A 20,034-nucleotide genomic window follows, 5' to 3' on the forward strand; every position below is an offset into this window, starting at 1 on the left:
TAAATAGTTTTTGCACAAAATTTCATTTTTCAGACTTTCTGTAGTATGTTGTTTTAGTGAATATCCCTGCCATGTTGGTAGTGTCACAATTAGTTTTATGGAGGATCACAAGTTCTTGGTGCAGATTTGTAGCTGAGGCTCAAGGTCATGCTGGATGTATGGCGTTAACAACTTGTGACTCCTGTTGCTTTTTCTCTTCTTACGTGGAAGGTTGCAGAAGCCGGTAAAAGGAAATGGCAAAACATGAAGTTTTATTTGGGAAACTTCCTGTCTTATTGACAGGATGCTGTCTACTTTCTTTGTTCACTATGTTTTCTCTCGTACTTCATTTCTCTCATCCTTTTTCCTTGTCTCCTCAGAGGCTCCTCAGCATGCAGAAGCCATCAGCGTTACTAGTCACAGATTTGCACTAGGGAATCTAACTTATTTTCTCCATGCTATTAGAGGGATGCTTGCAGATGTACATTTTCTTAGACCTGTTCTCTAATTTACTGACATTGGTTTGTTTCTTATTTTCTGCTTCTGAAGTCTTTGGGTCTTATTGTTCCCTTTCCCTCAAATTTACACAGCGTTTTTCTCACTTTGTGCTCTCTTTCCAAGAATAAGGAATATTTGTCCTAAAACAAATACTAAGATAGTTGCTAATTTTACCTTAGGGAAAGTTGATTTCATTACAATAATTACATGAATTCTGGAAAGTTGGCAAACTTCAGTAGGTAGACATTCACATTGTAACTTTTGCTTCAAGCCGTGCTATTTAGCATTTATTTGAAAAATGCATTTTGACCAGTTTTTTTTTATCAGTAGGGATTAGGAAAATATTATCTAAGTAAATTTTCAAAAAGAAATGAAGAAAATATTTTAGAAATTTATCTCATTTTGTTTAGAATTACTTTGATCTTAAAGTGTTATAATTTGAGAGAATAAAAATAAATGTTATAGATGCAGTCTATAAGACTTGGAATATTCTCAAAGGGTAAGCTGTCAGAATATTTAGACATTTATTACTAGTGGGCTTTTAAGACGTGGCAACACGGCCTTATTTGGCTATAGGCTCTCCTTGTGAACTATAAATATTACTTCAGTATTCAGGTACTGCTTACTTATTTAAATGTATTTAGATCTACATGCTTAATAGATATTAATTGTAAGGAAGAAAAAACTACTTTGGTAACTAGGCTTTCAAGAATTTGAGTCTTCTAATGTCCTCAATCTAATTTCTTTTAACTCACTGATGCTTAAAATGCAGTATTAAGTTCCTGATTTTCACCAACCACCTATAAAATTCTTCCTTAAAATAAATTTAACACAGTGTTAAACCTGATAAGGGATATCAAAAGATGACAGGTATAGCCTTAATGGAGTTTAAAATTTGAGAAGGCAACAAAGCAAGGAATGAAAAAATTGTAAGCACCAAGTTACTTGTATTATACTTGGCGCTGAGGCCCTTGCTTTTGAGTTTTTACAAACTTGCTTGATCGAGGTGTACAGGTTATATGTGTCGCTTGAAAACATTATCCAGTACTACTTCACATTCCTCTCCATCTGCCTTTTACATCTGAACTTTTTAAAGATTTATTTTATTTTTATTGGAAAGTCAGATACACAGAGAGGAGGAAAGACAGAGAGGAACATATTTCATCTGTTGGTTCACTCCCCAAGCAACTGCAATGGTTGGAGCTGCACTGATCGGTAGCCAGGAGCCTCTTCCAGGTCTCCCTTGTGGATGCAGGGTCCCAAGGATTTGGGCCGTCCTCGATTGCTTTCCCAGGCCACAAGCAGGGGGCTGGATGGGAAGTGGAGCACCTGAGACATGAATCGTTGCCAGGCCGTATTTCATTTTCTGTGGCTTACGTTTCACCACGACATGACTGAGTTCTCACTGTATCATAAGGGTGAAATGAAGATGCCACTCAGATTTAGGGGTATTCTGAGGAAGAGTTTGTATCCAGGCTGTTTCAGATGGTTGGCGGAATTGACCTGTGTGCTGATGTATGATTGAAATCTGTTTCCTTGCTTGATATCAATCTGGAGGCCACCCTTCAGTACCAGGTGGCCCCCACCATCTGCCTTGCTTTGATTTCCTCATGGTTTGAACCTCTGACTTTCCCACTCCTAAGCCAAAGAAAACTCTGCTTTGAAAAGGCTCTTGAATTAGATCAGACTTGTCTCTCTCTGGTTCCATACTGTTTTTGACTCCAGAAGGAAAGGCCATAGTCAGGTTCAGTTGTTTCTCATTGTCTTCTCCCTGCAGTGCCTGGCTCCGACCAGTCTTCCTTTTTGTCTGTGGATTGTTGTGAAACCACACAAATGTATCTGTGTCTTTTACTTAGCACAAATTTTTTGAGTTTCATCTATATTGCAGTAGCTTCTTTTTTTTTTTTTTTTTTTAATTATTTCAGTGGCTAAATCCTCACCTTGCATGTATCGGTGTCATATATGGGTGCAGTTTCGTGTCCTGGCTGCTCCGCTTCCCATCCAGCTCCCTGCTTGTGGCCTGGGAAAGCAGTGGAGGATGACCCAAAGCCTTGGGACCCTGCACCCATGTGGGAGACCTGGAAGAGGCTCCTGGCTCCTGGATTGGCTCAGCTTCTGCCATTATGGCCATTTGGGGAGTGAACCAGTGAACAGAAGATCTTCCTCTTGTCTCTTTTCTCTGTAAATCTGCCTTTCCAATTAAAAAAGAGAGAGCGCGAGAGAGAGACCTAAAGTCTTCCATCCAACAGTTTACTCCCTAGGACCAGAGCTGAGCTGACTTGAAGCTGGGAGCCAGGAGCTGCTTTTGGGTCTCCCACATTGTGGGTGTAAGTGCCCAAGGACTTGGTTCAACTGCCACTGCTTTCCCAAGCCATAAGCAGAGAGCTAGATCATAGGTAGAACAATCAGGATATGAACTGGTGCCAGTATGGGTTGCTGGCATTACAAGGTAGAGGATTAGCAAGTTGAGCCACTGTGCTGGCCCCTCTAGTTATCTCATATAATACTTTACAGAGAAACCCTTTTTTGCTCTAGGTATAATTGTACTTGGCTTTGGATGTCAGCAATCATGCCTTATAGGCCGAGTGTAACACTCCTTGATAGAAGCTCAGGATCCGGGGGTAGGGTTGGTGATCAAGCTCTAAATGCCTCTTCTAATTGATTATTCAGCAGGAATATAATGTGGAGAAAAATTACATTGACTGTGCTGTGTGTCTTTGTACTGCCCTGTTTTTGCTTTACTGTTAATGTTTTTTACATGAAATTTATTTTTTTTAATTTTTAAAAAGATTTATTTATCTTATTTGAAAGGCAGATTTCCAGAAGTTGGGGGAACAGAGAGGTCCTCTATTTGCTGAAGATTCTAATGTACTGATAAAACATTTTTTTAAAGATTTATTTTGTTTTTATTGGAAAGTCAGATGTACAGGGAGAAGGAAAGACAGAGAGGAAGATCTTCCATCCGATGATTCACTCCCCAGGGTGCTGCAAAAACCAGAGCTGAGCCAATTCAAAGCCAGGAGCCTCTTTTGGGTCTCTCACACAGGTGCAACTTCCCAAGACCTTGGGCCATCCTCTACTGCTTTCCCAGGCCACAAGCAGGGAGCTGGATGGGAAGCGGGGCTGACCGGGATTAGAACTGATGCTCATATGGGATGCTGGTACATGTAAGACAAGGACTTTACCCACTAGGCTACAGCACTGGGCCCAGATTTTGCATTTTTCACAATACATATTTAAAAGCAAAGGCATTCCACCTTCCCCCCATTCCCCTTTACTATATTTTCAAATTATTGTGATACTGTATTAATTTGCTTTATAATAACTTTCTGAAACTTAAAGATGCCATGATATGGCAAGTAAAGGAAGGAAAAAATGCTTATTTATACTTATTAGTATTCTATAGTATTATATATTAGTTTATAAGTATAGTATATTTATATTACTTTACTTATGTTTATGGTTTATTTGTTTTGTGTTTTTAAATAGTTGCTTAATATTTTAAAGAAATTTGTGTCAGTTTAGTGACTAATTGTTTCTTTTTTTCCTCCCCAGGGAAATGAGGCAAGTTACCCCTTGGAAATGTGCTCACACTGTAAGTCAAATATTCTTGTTAAGAGTTTTCTTTTGTACACATACGTGTGTGTGTGTTTATCACACATAATATGATATATATTTACATACTAATATAGCAGAGTTAACTATTTGCAGTGGTTGGTGAATTTGACATATCTTTATAAATAATTAGAGAAATTTAAAATCACCTGCTGGTGGCTACTACGGTAACCAGAAAAGGGTGGAGTTTGCCTCCAACCAGACGCAGAATGGATGGTGAAATTCTGGTGGCCCCTCAGGGGCTGAGACCACCGTAGTACCAATGAGGGGCACAGACCCATATCCCCCACCAATAAGGGCAGAGGCAACCTCCCATCTTGGCTCCCGTGTCAGGAAGAGGTTTAAAGGGCCCCTTCCCCATCTCTTCCACACTCTTCTTCTTTGCATCTCTCTCCTTCACGTCTATCTTTCTGCTGCATGGGGAAGGGAAGCCCGTGACCGTGGTTCCCTGATATAAAGGGCATCTAAATTCTTTTCACATATTTGGCTGAGTTATTCTTTCCCTGGTGGTCGGCCAATCTAACACCTGCTTGGTGCTATAACTCCTTGGATCTTGGGGGAAAACCCAACAGTTTAAGTTTACAAAGTTTCAAAGTGGATTTGTAGGAGCTCTTTTCTATTTGTTGACTTCTTGATCCAGATGCGTTTCTCTATGCGTGATTTCCAAGATATTGGTAAGAGGGAAAAATAATGCAATTACAGTGCTTTTATCTGCCGTAACACAGTTTTGTGAACCCCAGATAGTCACACAGACCTAACAAACTGCCTTGGCCTCCCGTATATTCAGGAAGCATAAACGGATGATGTGCACAGATGTATGTTAAATCTGTGGGGTGTGTTTTTTGTTTGTTTGTTTTTGAGTAAATGGAATCACAAACTTATTGTTAGGGCTTTTAAATCTTGAGATTGAAGATTCTCTGTATCAGAATGGTCAGAAGGTTTCCAGGATAAAAAAGTCTTGCCTAAAACCTTTTTGTAATAGTAAAATGTTCTGTTGTTGAGCTCAAGAAAGATCTTCAACTTTCATATATACCCTAACATATAAAAGTGGGTATATTAACTTATGATAATAGTACTTGTATTATTAATATTACAAAGAATTAGAAGGGCTTATACCAGCCACAGTATCGGTATTAGTGTATTGTTAGATCAAATGCATGTTCATTTTGACCCCCCCCCCCGCCACCTTTTTTAAAGATTTGGTTATTTATTTGGAAAGGTTGAGTTAGACATTTTCCGTCTTGTAGTTCAGCTCCCTAGATGGCTGCCAGGCCAGGCTGGTGCCAGGCGTCAGTAGCTCCATCTGTATCTCATGTGGATTGCTGGGACCTGGGTGCTTGGGACTTCCACACCGTTTCCTAGATAGATCAGCAGAGAAATGGACTGGAAGTGCAGTAGCCTGGACATGAACTGGTGACCATGTGGTTTTCCAGCCTCACAGGTGGCAGCTTTCACTTGCTTTCACTTGCTGTGCCACAATACCAGCCCTTTTAATGCTGCAGGATGGTACCATTAGTTTTCCATTCTAACAGGTTTTTTTTTAAGCAATAACCTTAAAAAAAATCAGTATTTGATATGTGGAACAGAATGTTTATTCCTTGTAGTCTATTTTATTCATAATAGTATTTAAAAATAGGACTAAAGGACTTAAATTCTTGGTCATACAGTTTTTACATGTTCTAGATCATTAACCCAGTCTATCTACTCTGCTTTTTGCTTCACCTCTTCCTCCATATTTTCAAGCAGCTCCATATCTTCCTAGCAGCTTCATTCCTTTAATGTTTAGTTATGTCTATACTATCCTTTAATATTTTGTCTGTTGGCATGGAAACCAGTGTGTCATGGTTATAATGCCAAAAGTGGTAAACATCATTCAAACCTTCTTCTGGTATAAACTTTAAAACTGAGATGTAAGACTCTTGGCTTCTTTTGCAGGCATGCTATTTAGTATTACTTTATGCTCAGTAGAAGATAAAAGTGAGTTATTAGGCTTTGTACTTTTCATAGTTTTATTGCTTCTGCTAATGGGATTCTGTTTGTGATTTGAATATTTGCTGTGTGTACAGTGTTGAGCAAGCAAGAAACTTTCAAAATCATTATGCAGAATCCTTTTTGAGACTTTTATTTGAAAGACAGAGATACGGAGAGAGACCTTCCATCTACTGAGATGCCTGGAGCTGAGCTGATCCAGAACCAGGAGCCTTTTCCAGGTGTCTCATACAGATGCATGGTCCAAGGAATTGAATTATCCTCCACTGTTTTCCTATGCTGTAAGTAGGGAGCTGGATCAGAAGTGGAGCAGCTTGGGCGCAAACTGGTGCCCATATGGAATGCTGGCACCACAGGCAGAAGCTTAGGTTGCTATACCATTGCACTGTCCTCCTTTGCCACCAAATTAAGTCTTTTACCTAAAAAGACTTTTCAGTTTCCTAAGTAGGTGACCCAAGAATAATTTGGTGCATTCTGAATGAATGTTTTCTTCTACAGTGAAAAACTCTGTAGAAATCATAAAAGCATTTTTAGTTCCAACTTTGAACAGTTTTGTATTTAAGCACTTTTGTTTCTAGATTGAAAATATACAGGCGACTTGAAGGTTTAGAATATAAGGGATTTTCGAAATAGATGTAGGGGTGGGCATTTGGTCTAGTGCTTGAAACATACACATAAAATTTGGAATGCCTGAGTTTAAATCTAGATCCAGTAACTAGGAATGGTAAGTAAATGTACATTTAGGGTCTGGCTCAGTGGCCAAATCCTTGCCTTGCAAACTCTGGAATCACATTACAGGCGTGGGTTTGTGTCGTGACTGCTCATCTTCCCATTCAGCTCCCTCCTTGTGGCCTAGAAAAGTAATTGAGGATGACCCAAAGCCTTGGGACCCTGCACCCACATGAAAAGCCTGAAGAAGCTCCTAGATCTTGGTTTTGGATTGGCTCAGCTCCATCCATTGCGGCTCCTTGGAGAGTAAACCAGCAGATGGTAGATCTTTCTCTTTGCATCTCCTTTCCAATAAATATAAGTAAATCCTTAAATATATACATTGAGTCTTGGTTTATTTTTTATTTTAAGATTCCAAGAATAAAGAAAAAATTCCAAATGCTTCTGAACAGAGAAAGGTGTTATTTTTAAGGAATAGGAGTCTATTGACATCCATATCTTAGCAGCAGTGGATGTAAAAACAGCAATCATTCAAACTTCTTATCCCAAAAGTTCAAATTTGTTACCAGTGATATGATCACTTGAATATAAGAACAAGTTAAAGACATTCCTGAAAATTTAAGAATTTAGGAAATTTAGCTTAGCCTCTGTAAATTGGATATGCACCCAGCAAAATGATACAGAAGTTCAAGGCACATGATGAAATGAGATCCAAGAAGCAAATTCCCTGAGACACCAGTGGAAATTCCAGGATAACATTAACTATGTAATAGGTCTAAAAAGAAAACTAGAATCAATTAAAATAGGAAACGCAGAGTTGTCTGTAAAGAATGTCTTCAAGAATAAAGTTAAGGGGCCGGCACTTTGGCGTAAGATAAGGCTTTGCCTGCAGCATTGGCTCTCTATATGAAGTCTGGTTTGAGTTCTATCTGCTCCACTTCCCATTCAGTTCCATATTTATGGCCTAGGAAAGCAGTGGAGAATGGCCAAAGTCCTAGGGACTCTGCGTGTGCGCACACACACACACACACACACACAGGAAACCAAGAAGAGGTTCCTGGCTTTGGGTTGGCTCAGTTAGGGCCATTGTGGCCATTTGGAGAGTGAAACAGTGGATGGAAATATCAGTCTCTCATTTTCTCTGTGTACCCTTGTCTTTCAAAAAAATATTTTTTTAAAAGTAAAAGCCACTGTATGTGTTATGCTGAAATTTCTTCAAGCAAGCAAAAAAAAAAAAAAAAAAAAAAGCGGAAGACAGAAAATCTTTAGAGGTAAATGAAATTGAACTGTGGAAGGACCATAACTAAATCTTGAATATTGATGCTGAAAGTAGAAGACTCTTGAAAATGTAAAAATATCATATTTCCATTTCCTGGAAATGAGAGTGGAAAGTGGTACAAAACTAAGGAAAAGTACAGCCAGCATTTAGATAAAATATGCCATGGGAACAGTAGATATGCTGACACAAACCTGGAAAATGGAATGGAAAGGGGCTGTGTCTGACTTAACGCTGGAAGGCAGGAATGAGACTGATGAAACAAGACTGGCAAGGATGTAATGACTTGATCCATTATCATCTGCTGTCTCTCTCAGAGGCATCTGCAGGAAGTTGGATCTGAAGTGAGGAGTAGTTTGATTCTTTACCTTCTGATTGGGGAGGTCGGCTTCCCAAGAGGCAGCCTAATGTGCTCTACCACAGTGCCCACTCCGACAACATTAACATTAAAAAAAAACAATTAATGTGAGTGGCTATATTGACAGAACAAGAGAAAGAAATACAAGATGATCTTCCCGAAAGATACAGCAAATATTGGTATAACAGAGTTTGATACCTTATCATAATAAATACTTTGTGGCAAGTTAGAAATGAAAGGAAACTTCCTCAACTCCATAATGGGCACCTGTGAAGGGTTACATAAAAAAGATTACAGCTGACATGCCACCTTGCTGACTGATTTCCTCGTAAGGTTGGGGGTAAAGGCAGAGTTTTTTATGCAGACTATGTCTCTGCAATAATTTATTAGGAGTCCTAGATAAAGTGCATTAAGTCAAAAAGAAAAGACATCAAGAAAAGAAGTAAGACTTTATTCATAGTTGATAAGATTAAATTTAGCAAATCTTAAATTACTACAAGAAATAAATTCAACTAATGCTGATCCTTAGGAGGAGAGTTCAGGGAAGAGAAAAGAGTGCATATACATATGTGTGTGCGTGAGTGTGTGAGTAAAGAAATACATAGTTGTAGAGAGGATACAAGGACACTATGCAAAAATTAGTAGTTTGTAAGAGTAAAGAGCAATCAGAAAATGAAGTTGGCAAATATAGTAGAATACAAACAGGAAATATTCATTGTAACCAAATATATGAAAAATCTGTAGATCGAATTTCAGAACATTAATGAGTGATTCTTAGACCTAAAGAAATGGAGAACAGTTATCCTGTTTGTTTATTGGAGAGTTGTTATTTTCCATTCTGTTCACATTGACAGTTCTGTTCAAGAAAATCCTAAATTCCAGGCATCTTTTTGTCATTTTATTAAACATTTGTTTGTTTTAAAGTCAAAAGTTTGTTTTAAAGTCAAGAGGGAGAGACAGAAAAAGAGATCTCTTCAATGTTTTGGTTTATTTCCCAGGGAGTTTCAACAAGGGGTTTGTTGAGCCCTGGTAAAGCCAGGGGACTCATCTTGGTCCACTGTGTGGATTGCAGGACCCAAGGACTTGGGGCATCACCTGCTTTTCCAGGCATTAGTAGGCAACTGGATCAGAAGTGGAGCAGCCAGGACTCAAGAACCAGTGCCCATATTGGATTACCTTTGTAGCAGGTGGTAGATTGACCCACTATGCCACATTGCTGTCCCACTCCAAGCATATTTTCATTAAAATTATCAAATTCATAGTTAATGTGGAATTACAAAGGAATTTTGTAGAAGAACAATAATAGCACAGCTTCCTGTTTTAAAGATTTACCATGAATCGTAACATTCTGATATTGGTGAAAGATAAATCAGTGGAACAGAAAATAGAAGATCAACCCATGTATATACAATTGATTTTTGACAAAAATGCCAAAGATACCACTTGAGAAAATTTTCCAGCAACACTGCTATGCTTCTATAGAGTATAAGATTTTTCCTTATACTACATATGGAAAAAGTCACATGGACCATCGATTTAAACATAAAAACTAAAATGGTGAAACTTCAAAGGGGAAATAGAACATCTTTAGAGCAATGAATGGGTGAAGATTTTTAGAACATACAAAATACAAATCATAGAAGTAAAATATCTCATAAAAATAAAAAGTTTTGCTTTTCAGAAGACACCCGTGAAAAGGTTGCTCACAGACTGGGAAAACATAGTTGAAAAACTCACACCTGGTGGATTTGGCTTAGTGTGTGGAGAGACTAGCGTGGCAGTCTTTACTTCACAGATAAAGATACATGAAAAGCCTGGCACTAGCATGTTGCCAAGCATGTGGAGCTGCTGTTGCTGATGGGAATGTAAAATAGTACTCCACTTGGGAGAACTGACAGTTTCAGAAAGTTGGGCATATAATCCTATAACCTAGCAGTTCCAGAAAACCACTAGTTTAAGATAGACACTAGTATTTATAGTTGCTTTATTCCTAATGGCTCTGAATTAGCAGCAACAGAAATGTCTTGCAGCAGCTGACTATGTAAACAAGCACTGGCTGTCTGGAGTTGATGAGGGAGGTGTGATTGAGGTGGTAGAACTGTTCCACCAGCTGCTGAATGGAGTTCTACTTACATAGGTCTATATACACAATTGCCAAAACTTACAAAACTGCACTTAATAATACACATTTTATTTTTTTTTAACTTTTAAAAAAATGCATATATTTTTTATTGGAAAGGCAGATATACAGAGAAAAGGAGAGACAGAGAGGAAGATCTTCCGTACACTGATTCACTCCCCAAGAGGCCGCAACGGCTGGAGCTGCACCAATCCGAAGCCAGGAGCCAGGAGCTCTTCTGTGGGCGCAGAATCCCAAGACCTTGGGCCGTCCTCAACTGCCTTGCCAGGTCACAAGCAGAGAGCTGGAAGGGAAGCAGAGCTGCCCGGATTAGAACCAGCGCCCATATGGAATGCCAGTGCATGCAAGGCGAGGACGTTAGCTGCTTGGCTATTGCGCCAGACCCAATAATACATATTTTTTAAGTTATCAAAGTTAAATGAGGGAGGAAGGAATACCTATATACACAAAACTGTATCATGGAAAACAATAAAATATATATTAAAAAAGATTTTACTCAAAGGCAAAGCACTACTCATTTTACTTGGCTCCCCTGCTTATTGGCTAACTGCACAGCTATGAATCTATACATAAATATTTACAATATTTTTAAATGGCTAGCTTGGAAGCCAATCACAATTATTTCTTAAAGACAAGATATATGTATATCTCTCTTTGGTGTGGTGTCATAGCTAAATTCGCCACCTGAGACACCAGCTGGGAACTGGTTCAATTCCATGCTGCTCCATTTCCCATCCTGCTCCCTGTTAACGAGCCTAGAAAAGCAGCAGAAGATGGCCCAAGTGTTGATGCCCCTGCATGCATGCAGGAGAGCCAGAAGAAGCTCCTGGCTGCAGTGTGACCCAGCCTGAGACACTATGGCTATTTGGGGAGTGACCAGGCAGATGGATGATACTCTGTCTCTCTCCCTCTAACTCTGCCTTTCAAGTAAACAAAATCAATCTTATAAATAAAGCCAAGATATACAAAACAGCATTTCAATTCTTGAAATTCAGCCCTTACCAATCTTCTACAAATTAGGCACAGATCTCTGTGGTACCATTATATATCTTTGGCAGGTTCACAGAAGATCTGCCATTTAGTTCCAGTGTATTTTTGGAGAACAAATTCCTACACTTATTCTACCTTCTATCATCAGTCTCTGTAAAAGACAGGACTTAGGCCTCATGGTTAAGACACCCACATTCCCTGCATGTACCTAGGTTACACACCCAGCCCCAGCGCCTGACTCTAGCTGCCTGCTAATGTGGATTCTGGGAGGCAATCCTGACGGATCAAATGACTGCATTCTGCCACCTACCCAGAAGACATGGACTGCATTCTCAGCTCCTGGCTCCCACCCAGCCAGGAGCTAATGCAGGTGCTTGGGTCATAACAGCCCACTGGATCTTTCTCACCTTCCTCCCTTTCTCTTCACCTCTCACAGATGGGTGGGAGGGATAGGAGACAAGGATAAAGTGAGTCTTGCTTTCTAATCATGTGAAAACAAAACAAAACAAAAGATCATTTTCCCTAGTCTTAGGATTCTACTCCCCTGAAAGAGAATGGATAAGGAAAAACAAACCAACCTCACCCTCCTGACTCATCTGTGACTCAGACACTCTTTCTCATGTTTGCCAAGTTAAAACTCATGTTATTTTTCCATTTTTTGGAAGGACAGTTTTGGGAGAATTACCTTTTTCAATAACTGAATTGCCTATAAATTTAGATTATGAAGAATATCAAATAAGAAATCTTATAAAGTCACATATACTGTTACCTAAATTTAAGCAAGACAGTAAAATCTGAGATCTCCCAGTCCAAGTTTATAAAATAGGAAAACAGTTATTAATACGCAATGGATGGATTGCTTACATTGGTCACCCCCAATGTTATTACAGTAACATAGTCTGTTAGTTACACGTTCACCATTCTGTTATTTAAGTGTATCATGGCTTTGTAGGTATAGGCAAAGGTAGAAAATCTAGTATCATATTAAAGACATATTTAACTGTTTCACTAGAGGTCCCTTTTTTTGAGGGTAGAGATGCCTAATGCAACGTATCTTCACTTCCCAGTATGCTACTCTTCATAATACAGTTCATCTATGAGAATATATATATATTTTTACCTATGTGTCTATTTGTTTTGTATTTTGCATGTACTTTTTAAAAAAATTTATTTATTTTTATTGGAAAGGCAGATATTCAGAGAGGAGGAGAGACAGAGAGGAAGATCTTCCATCCGATGGTTCACTCCCCAAGTGAGTGCAATGGCTGGAGCTGCACCAATCAGGTGCCAGGAGCTCTTCCAGTTCTCCCACACGGGTACAGGGTCCCAAGATTTTGGGCCGTCCTCAACTGCTGTCCCAGGCCACAGGCAGGGAGCTGGATGGGAAATGGAAGCAGGGCTGCCGGGATTAGAACCGGCGACCATATGAATTCCAGCGCATGCAAGGCGAGGATGTTAACCACTACGCTATTGTGCCAGGCCTGCAGCTTGTCTTATTCCAGAGAGAACATATGCTGTTTGTACTTTCCGGGGAATAGCTTGTTTCACTGAGCATAATGGGTACCAGTTGGGACCACTTTGTTGTAAATGGTAGAATTTTATTCTTTTATTTTCTTTTGTTGGACATTTGGATTGTTTCCATGTCCCTGCCGTTGTTGATTGTGCTGCTATAAATACAGGAATTCAGGCAGTTTTCATACATGTAGATTTCACTTTCTTTGGATATATTCTCAGGAGTGGGATAGTGGCAGTGGGAGTGTGGCAGATCAATTTTCAGTCGATTGAGTGTCCCCCATACTGACTTCTCTAGTGACTGTACTAGCCTACACTTCCACCAACAATGGGACAGGGTACATTTGTCCCCACACCCATGATAGCAGATGGTGGTAGGAAGTTTCTGTATGTAGGTCATTCATTTTCACCGTTTGTTAGGTAGAACCTCAGCGTGGTTTTTTTAATTTGTGTTTCTCAAATAGCTAGGAAGCCTGAGCATTTTTTTCATGTGTGTATTAGCCATTTATTATTATTATTTTTTTTTTTTTTTTTATTGGAAAGGCGGATATACAGAGAGGAGAGACAGAGAGGAAGATCTTCCGTCCAGTGATTCACTCTCCAAGTGAGTGCAACGGCCAATGCTATGCCGATCCAAAGCCAGGAGACTTCCGGGTTTCCCACGTGGGCGCAGGGTCCCAAAGCTTTGGGCCGTCCTCGACTGCCCTCCCGGGCCACAGGCAGGGAGCTGGAAGGGAAGCGGGGCTGCTGGGATTAGAACCGGCGCCCATATGGGATCCCGGGCGTGCAAGGCGAGGAGCTTAACGACTTGTGCCACCATGCCGGGCCTGTATTAGCCATTTAATTTTGGTCTTTGAAAAAAAGCCTGCTCTTTCCTGAGGGCGGGGCCAGGGAGTGCTTCCGGCAGGCCCCAGGTCACATGGCCCGGGGCATTGGGCCTGTGTGTGGTGGTGGGCACTGGATCCATGAGTCCCACGGGTAGGGAGTCTGGCTTGGCCCAAGTCACCTGACTCAGATCCATTGCCCAACTAGAAAAACTGGTCCTCCTCAGTATAGAGGATGGAGTGCTGGATGGCAGACTATGATGCATGGTAGCTCGTTGGGACCTACAGAGGATATCTGGTACCATGGCAGGGAATGGAGAACAGAACACATGGACAACTACCCCAGCCAAACAATGACAGTAAATATCTGGGTGAATGGAGACTCTTAAGGTCAGCTGCGTCAGCCAATGGACATTGGAAGGGCTTCCTCATCCAAGATTGGTGAGATTAACACAATTTTGGAACTAGTGCATCAATCTGGGCAGAACCTTTGGAGCATGTGCCACTGTGCCTCTGGGTTGATATCAGGTGGCCTTTCCCCAGGCTTGGGTACTAGGATGGTTGGAAGGTTGGATATGGTCTATCCTCCTGTCTTCCCCCTCCCACCCAGAAATGGGAAGAAGAAATAGAAAGTTTGGAAACAGTGTCAGTATATGTGCTGCCCAAGCGAGCACAAAAATTGGAAACAATGATCACACCTCTCCTCCCTAACCCTAGATCCTTCCCACCCTGATCAGCTATGCAAACATCGTCTAAAATAATAACATAAAAAAACAGAAAAAGAAAAATGCCTGCTTCTGTCTTCCTGCAATTTCTTAGCAGGTTTTTTTTGTGTTGCTGTTGACTTTCTGAAGCTGTTTGTAAATCCTGGATTTAGTCCACTATTGTTGGGTTGTGTTTGTACAGAAGTTTCTTAGTTTGATGTAGTCCCCCCACACACACACCCTTTTTTTTGTTTTTTGGCTTTGACTGGAAAATAAACCTAATCATAAACAGAAGACATGAAAAAATGGAGAAAGTTACCATGTTCCTGGATCAGTAGAATGAACATCATCAAAAGGTCCAGGTTAATGAAAGTAATACACAGATTCAGTGCAATCCGAATCAGAATCTGAACAACATCCCACTCAGAGTTGAAAAAGATAAAAAAGTTATCAGAAAACACAAGAGATCATAAATAGCCAAAGCTACCCTGTAGAATAGAAATTAGGCTGGTGGAATCACAATTCCAAGTCTTAAGACATACACACAAGTGATAGAACAGTCTGGTACTGCTTCATAAACCAAAGATCAATAGAAATCCCAGATGTGAGCCCACACATACAGAGCTAACTAATCTTAGACAAGAGAATTGAAAATAATCCAGGGAAGATTGGTCTTAGAGTTGGCACAGTGGCTCAGTTGACTAATCTCCCACATACAAGCATCAGCATCCCATTTGGGTCCTGGATTGTGTCCTGGCTGCTCCACTTCCCATCCAGCTCCCTGCTAGAGGCTTGGGAGGCAGTAGAGGATATCCAAAAGCCTTGGGGACCCTCTATCCATATGGAAGACCTGTAAAAGGTTCCTGACTCCTGGTTTCAGATCAATTCAGTTCTGGCTATTGTAGTCATTAAAGAGGTGAAGCTTGAAGATCTTTCAGATCACAGATCTTTCTCTCTGTGTCTCTCATTCTCTGTAATTCTGCGTTTCCAATTGAAATAGAAGTAAATCATAAGAGAGAACGAAATAGTTGGTCTCCAACAAATACTGTTGGGACAATTGAATATCCGCTTGGCGGAAGAAAGGGACAAGACCCCACCTTTTGCCTTACACAAAAAGGAGCTCTAAATGGATCAAGGACTCAAGCCTAACCAGGAACCATCAAATTATTAGAGGAAAATATGGCAAACACTCTACAAGATACAGGCATGTGCCTTTGAGTAAAATATTACCTGTTCAGGTATCAGCAGCAGGGAACTGGACAGGAAGTGAAGCCACCGGGATTAGAACCAGTACCCATATGGGGTCCTGGTGTGTTCAAGCTGAGGACTTTAGCTGCTAGACTTAATAAGATTCCTCTATGATATTCCCCCCCGAAATTTCACATTTTTCATTCATGAAGACTATGGAATGCCATTTTTCTGAACTGAAACATGATTCTTCAGGTACTTCAATTTTAACCTCTTAACAAACAGGTTTTTAAACTACTGTTCATGTCCCAGCCTCAGTAAGCAGAATCTAATAAATGATTTCCTTATATATGGAGGTGCTGCATTATGACCCATACATTGTAGAGGAAATGATCCTGACACATCCATCCTCATTCTGTGTGGGGAGGCATTCTTTCCTTTCCCACTTGTAATCTGCTTTGATGATACTATGTTAAACTTCCCCAGCAGTTTTGAGTTACTGAGACAAAACTACAGATTGCAAAAAGAAAGCAATTCACCATTATATACCTGTGAAAATAACTGTGGGGCCAGCAAAGAGGACTGAATTGACTAATCCTCCCCTCGCGAGCTCTGCGATCATATCTACATATATATACACACACATACATACACATATACATACACCAGTTTGTATCCCATCCAGCTCCCTGCTTGTGGCTGTAAAGTAGCAAAGGGAGAGCATTGGAGGACGGCCTGGAGACTTAGGATCCTGTACCGCGAGGAGCCTCCTGGCTTTAGTGCACAGAGGATCTTTCTGTCTCTCCTTTCTGTGCATCTGATTTTATTTCTTTTCCATGAAAAGAAACGAATCTTTTTTTTTTTATTGGAAAAGTCAGATATACAGAGAGGAGGAGAGACAGAGAGTAAGATCTTCCGTCCGATGATTCACTCCCCAAGTGAGCGCAACGGCTGATGCTATGCCGATCCGAAGCTAGGATCCAGGAACCTCCTCTCGGTATCCCACATGGGTGCAGGGTCCCAAAGCTTTGGGCCGTGCTTGACTGCTTTCCCAGGCCACAAGCAGGGAGCTGGATGGGAAGTGGAGCTGCTGGGATTAAAACTGGCCCCCATTTGGGGTCCCGCGGCGTTCGAGGCGAGGACTTTAGCTGCTAGGCCACGCCGCAGGACCCAAGAAATAAATCTTTAAAAAGAAAAAAAGATTGTGGCCTCTGAGATAACAAGTGACATGTAAATAAGAAGATTAACTCTCTCACCCTTATCTCAAGAGTAAGGACATCTAATTCCATTATGGAAAATGGAAAAAATTAGACTTATTATAACACTTTGCTTTTATCCCATTAAAGAATGACTTTTAGATAGAGGGATGAAAATTTTTCAGAGCCATTGTGTTCATGAAGTGTATGTTTGAATTTCTGATTAAATTATTGAGGCCTCTGTGTTTTGCCTTCATTAAAGCACTGTAAAGATGTTTCTGATCACTGTATGTTCGAAAGTCCTCAAAGGCCAGGATGGGTGTTTGGCTTACCTGTGAAGTTGCCAGTTAGGATGCCTGCATCCCTCATTGGAGATCCTGGGTTCAAATCCTGACTGTGGCTACAGGTGAGCGCTGTCTATTTGGGAGACCTAGTTACAGTAGTGGCTCCCACTGTAGTCCATTCCTGTGCATGCTGGCATTTGGAGAATGAGCCAGTTGGCAGTAGTCTGTCTCTTTGCCTCTCAGTAGCCTCAACCTTACTGATGCAGATTCACAAATCTGGGGAAAATATGAATAGGGAAGACTGCTCAAATTATAGGACCAAAGCATATAATCTTAAAAATTAAGTTAATTCTGATCTGTTTTAAGTACCATGGCCCATCACTTTTGAGCTTTATATTGAGAAGTGTACTTCCTAATTTGAGGTATGGTTTCTTTAGTTCATTTGTTTCATTAGAAACCTATTTTAGGGCCCTGCGCGGTGGCGCAAGTGGTTAAAGGTCCTTGCCTTGCACGCCCGGGATCCCATATGGGCGCCGGTTCTAATCCCGGCAGCCCCGCTTCCCTTCCAGCTCCCTGCCTGTGGCCTGGGAAAGCAGTCGAGGACGGCCCAAAGCTTTGGGAACCTGCACCCGCGTGGGAGACCCGGAAGAGGCTCCTGGCTTCGGATCGGCATAGTATCGGCCGTTGCGCTCACTTGGGGAGTGAATCATCGGACGGAAGATCTTCCTCTCTGTCTCTCCTCTCTGTACATCCGCCTTTCCAATAACAAAATAATAAAAATAAATCTTTAAAAAAAAAAAAAAGAAACCTATTTTATAAAAATTGAAGAGCCACTGTACATTTATTTTCATCAGCTATTGTTTGAAAGCCTCTTGGTTCTTGAATGCACTAAACTTGCTGTTGTTTTCTCAAGAAGGCACTTTTAAAATATATTTTTCTAAACTTCATCCATTAAGACTTTACTGATCACTTCTTAGCTTACTGTGATTTGACTTAAGTTTCCAATGTTACTATGCTATAAAAAATGAAACGCAATCAGTAAACACTGGAGTTTTTGTCCTTGCCCAGGTTAGTGCTCCTGGCGGGCTGAGCAGTGGCTGAGCCTCACCTGCCGGCTGCCCATGGCCACAGCGGGCTGCTGCTGTCAGAATATTCATGTACAGCTATTCATAAATCACCTACAGTATTCAAACCTTATTTTAAAATGAAATTTGTGTGCATTCATTCATGGAAAATATATGCTATAAAACTGCATGAGTTTCGTAATTTTTGTGCACCTAGTATAAGCTTTAGCTTTTACTTTTGTATGAACCTTTTGAAGTATCTTCATATGAAGGTGTTAACAAATTATTATCTCATCTCTGTTAATGTGGGTAAATGACAAAACAGATGTCATTTACCTAATTTAACTTTCTTTGGCAATGTTTTAATTTTTGGATTAAGTTAATTTTGTTAATCCATATTCAAAATTATTTATATGAATTAGTCTGTTACTTTGAAGGACTAAAAATGGTATACTTTAGAAGAAAATAAACATTCACGAACCTGGCAATATTGTATTCAGAAAAGGTAATGGGATGTCTAGGAGTGAAACGAGGGGGACTGGTTAAGATATGCCCTAATTTATGAACTGTTAAAGGTAAAGTGAATTAAATTTCAAAAAGAAAAAGAAAAGTGCTTAGGTAGAGAACAGAGATTGATTTAGCCTGTGCAATAGCACCTCTGATCAGCTTAGCATCAGCAGTACCAAAATATCTGGTGTGACCTCCACAATCAGCTTAACATTGTCCTAGATCATCTCAGCACTTGTCTATACATTATGGCAGGTACATACAAGCAGAAAGGTAAATAAGTAGAAATATTTATCATGTGTTTTCTCCTTTAGAGGAGATTAACAATATTTGGCTTAATTAGCAATTATAATATTGGACATTGGATTTTTTTTCTAAGACCATCATAAAATTATTCTTAAATCTTGCTGATTTTGTTTTCTTTTAGTTGATGCTGATGAAATCAAAAGGCTAGGAAAGAGATTTAAGAAGCTTGATTTGGACAATTCTGGTTCTTTGAGCGTGGAAGAGTTCATGTCTCTGCCTGAATTACAACAGAACCCTTTAGTGCAGCGAGTAATAGATATATTCGACACAGATGGGAATGGTGAAGTAGACTTTAAAGGTAAGAAAGTAATGCTTTCTAAACGTATGTTCTGGCTCGATGTATAAAATTGGAAAAATGTTAGTTTTTAATATATGCTTAATGTCTTATGGATTATGTTTAAACCTCATGATTTTGGTTATATGCATCTTGTTGAAATATTTTTTGATTGATAAATGATCAGTTGTCCTTTATGGTAACCCACATGATGGGATTAATATTTCTTTTGTTTTTGAAAGTTAATCTGAGTGTGTACCATTTTACAATATTAGAAACTGATTGTAAAGAATAAGTTTAATAAATTAGACCCATACTAGATCATCATTAAAAAATAACTAGTAATTAGGATGTGAATTTGATCTTAGAATGGGATTTAATTATTTTAAGGTTCTATGTAGGTAATGGTGATTTAAGATTAGAATGATGCATAATTTATGTTTAGTTCTATACTTAGAAGTAAACAAGCGTTTCAGTAGGGAATTGACACATTTTGTTATGTTAATTTGGGGAAAATTACTTATTTGAAAGTAAAAGTGATGGTGAGAGAGAAAGAACAGGAGTTCATTCTTCCCTCTACTGGCTCACTGTGGCTGCCGCAGCTGTGGCTGCACCAGGCAGAAGCCAGGAGCCAGAACTCCGTGCAGGCTTTGCACAGCGG

At 40.0% G+C, this 20,034-nt stretch overlaps 1 protein-coding gene across 1 annotated transcript in view; it reads left to right on the top strand.

Annotated features, from left to right (window-relative positions):
* Positions 1-20,034, top strand: part of PPP3R1 (protein phosphatase 3 regulatory subunit B, alpha) — a 51,433-nt gene that overhangs the window by 26,083 nt on the left and 5,316 nt on the right. The window contains exons 2-3 of the mRNA XM_040993299.1: positions 4,033-4,072; positions 19,221-19,397. Of these exons, the coding sequence (XP_040849233.1) occupies positions 4,033-4,072; positions 19,221-19,397 (217 nt within the window). The remainder of the gene's footprint in view (positions 1-4,032; positions 4,073-19,220; positions 19,398-20,034) is intronic.

This window comes from Ochotona curzoniae, unplaced genomic scaffold (assembly GCF_017591425.1).
Source record: "Ochotona curzoniae isolate NIBS_2020 unplaced genomic scaffold, NIBS_Ocur_1.0 contig_883, whole genome shotgun sequence".
Classification (NCBI taxonomy): domain Eukaryota; kingdom Metazoa; phylum Chordata; class Mammalia; order Lagomorpha; family Ochotonidae; genus Ochotona; species Ochotona curzoniae.